This window comes from Sinocyclocheilus rhinocerous, unplaced genomic scaffold, assembly GCF_001515625.1.
Source record: "Sinocyclocheilus rhinocerous isolate Xijiao unplaced genomic scaffold, SAMN03320098_v1.1 scaffold203, whole genome shotgun sequence".
In the NCBI taxonomy this organism is placed as follows: Eukaryota; Metazoa; Chordata; class Actinopteri; order Cypriniformes; family Cyprinidae; genus Sinocyclocheilus; species Sinocyclocheilus rhinocerous.
In genome coordinates, this window is record NW_015644353.1 from 731149 (window position 1) to 733391 (window position 2243).

The 2243-nt window shown below is 35.8% G+C and overlaps 1 protein-coding gene across 1 annotated transcript in view; it reads left to right on the forward strand.

Annotated features, from left to right (window-relative positions):
- Positions 1–2243, forward strand: part of LOC107758180 (R3H domain-containing protein 2-like) — an 86738-nt gene that overhangs the window by 52871 nt on the left and 31624 nt on the right. Inside the window, exons 9-11 of the mRNA XM_016575854.1 lie at positions 739–879; positions 954–1062; positions 1132–1227. Coding sequence (XP_016431340.1) covers positions 739–879; positions 954–1062; positions 1132–1227 — 346 coding nt within the window. The remainder of the gene's footprint in view (positions 1–738; positions 880–953; positions 1063–1131; positions 1228–2243) is intronic.

Below are 2243 nucleotides of genomic sequence, written 5' to 3' on the forward strand. Positions count from 1 at the left end.
AAAAAAACATTAATATTATAATTATTATTATTATTATATAATATAATAAAAATATCTATATTAAGTCAAAATTAAATATAAAATAATAATAGTAATAATATCTATATATTGTCTAAATTTTTGTAAAAATGTATGCATGTAAATAGAAGGTGCATAGAGATCAATTTAAGATTCAAACTCTTGATACAAAACATACCTTTTGCGAGTTCTTGTTTTTAATGTTGATAGTATTATACGAGCAAGAATGCAAATCCAAATATCCACACAATTGCAAATGTGACATTGAGTTTATACAAACGTTCAACAAACAAAAGGGTAAAATTAAGTGATGTTCTTCACAGTATTGTCAGTATTTGCTCTATTTTGCAATGAAATAATAGTTCAGCAGAAATACAACACACAGCGGTGTTTCGTGAACGAATCAGTGGCTTTGAACGAATCGTTCGTGAAAGTCATTGATTCAATGATTCGTTCCTTGAAGTCACTCTAAAAAGATGGGAATCACTGGTGTAGATGATATTTGTTGCCCCCTTTTGGTGGATTGTGAGTATTGCAGTAGTGTGGTTGTTTTGCTCTATTACTTAGCATGTTTTTGCATGAATTTCAAGGATAGTTTTTATTAAACAGTTAATTTTAGTTTTCTCTATTATTATTATTATTATGGTGAAGGGTGGTGCTGCTGTGATAAATGCGTCGTCGTTTCTTTGTACTGAGGTTGTTTTTGCATCTTTTTTCCAGTAATCAGTATAAGAAGTTTCCTCAAATGACCTCATATCATCGCATGCTGCTGCATCGGGTCGCTGCCTACTTTGGCATGGATCACAACGTGGACCAAACCGGCAAAGCGGTCATCATCAACAAGACCAGCAACACACGCATGTAAGACAGCGGTGGATGATGGGAATGATAATGATGCATCGTCTATTAAACTAATCAAACTCTGTGTGTTTCAGCCCCGAGCAGAGGTTCTCTGAGCACATTAAAGATGAGCGCAACATGGACTTCCAGAAGAAGTTCATCCTGAAGCGAGACGATGCCAGCATGGATAAAGACGATAATCAGGTTAGTGAGTCGCACCGTTTCACTTTTGCATCACATTTCGGTCGTGCATCTGATTGTCTCGCGTCTCAGATCCGGGTACCGCTGCAAGACGGCCGCCGCAGCAAGTCCATCGAGGAGCGAGAGGAGGAGTACCAGCGCGTCAGAGATCGCATCTTTGCACGAGAAGTAAGAACACAGGCTTGCATGCAAGCGTTCTGGTCAAATTTCAATTCAGTTATTTATTTGTATAGTGGCTGTCGTAATACAGATTGTTTCAAAGCAGCTTTACAGAAAATGCATGTTTCAGTGATACAAAAGCTGTTATTTGGTTTCTGTGGAACATCATAACAGTTTTTGAATAATTAGTAGTTCATCTGTCAAGCTCAAAAATATAAAAAAATAGGGCTGGGACTCGGCCTGGGCGATAACACGGTATCGATATTTAGCGACGGTACACCTTCTTCGAGAACGATATTAAAAATGTTCGATATAGGCACGTGCTATGAGTGACGCAGACAGCACACACAAACACGAACATGAGTGCTGTGCCTGCCTGTGATGAGGAGATTGTGAATAAAGAATGAATATTAGTCGAATTTAAAATAAAAATTTGCATTTGAATGCAAAAATAGTACAATCCAATGTTAGGTGAGCGTCTTCAGTTGGAGCACGAGATGCGGTGATGATGCAAGTGACGTTGTAGTTTAATGTTTTGTTAGTCTAGCCCACGAGACGCGCTGCTGCTGGCAATGCATAAATACGTGACTGTTTTGTTCATAATTGTTTATGCAATTTACGAAATTATATTTGATTTATATAAGTTAATTTAGACGTAATGCATGTTTTTTTTTATAGACAGTTATTTCCATGCGTTGACATTACGTGCTGAATTATTTTGCTCATTGTGCCCTCCTGTGGCCTCGGGAGACAAGCCAATTTAACCTATTTAATCTGCATATAAAACATTAGAAATGAGATATTTGTTTAATTTTTATTTTGTGTTTGACTGTTAAAACAAACAAAAAAAATGTGTTGTTTGTCTCAATAAATTGAGTTAATTTAAAAATACAGTGGTTAAATGTAAAAAAAAAATTCTATTGCTCTATTAAAAAAGGTTATAAAAAATGTCAATAATTATCGATACCGAACGATATGAAACATTATATCGTTGATAAATTTTTTAGCTATATCGCCCAGCCCTA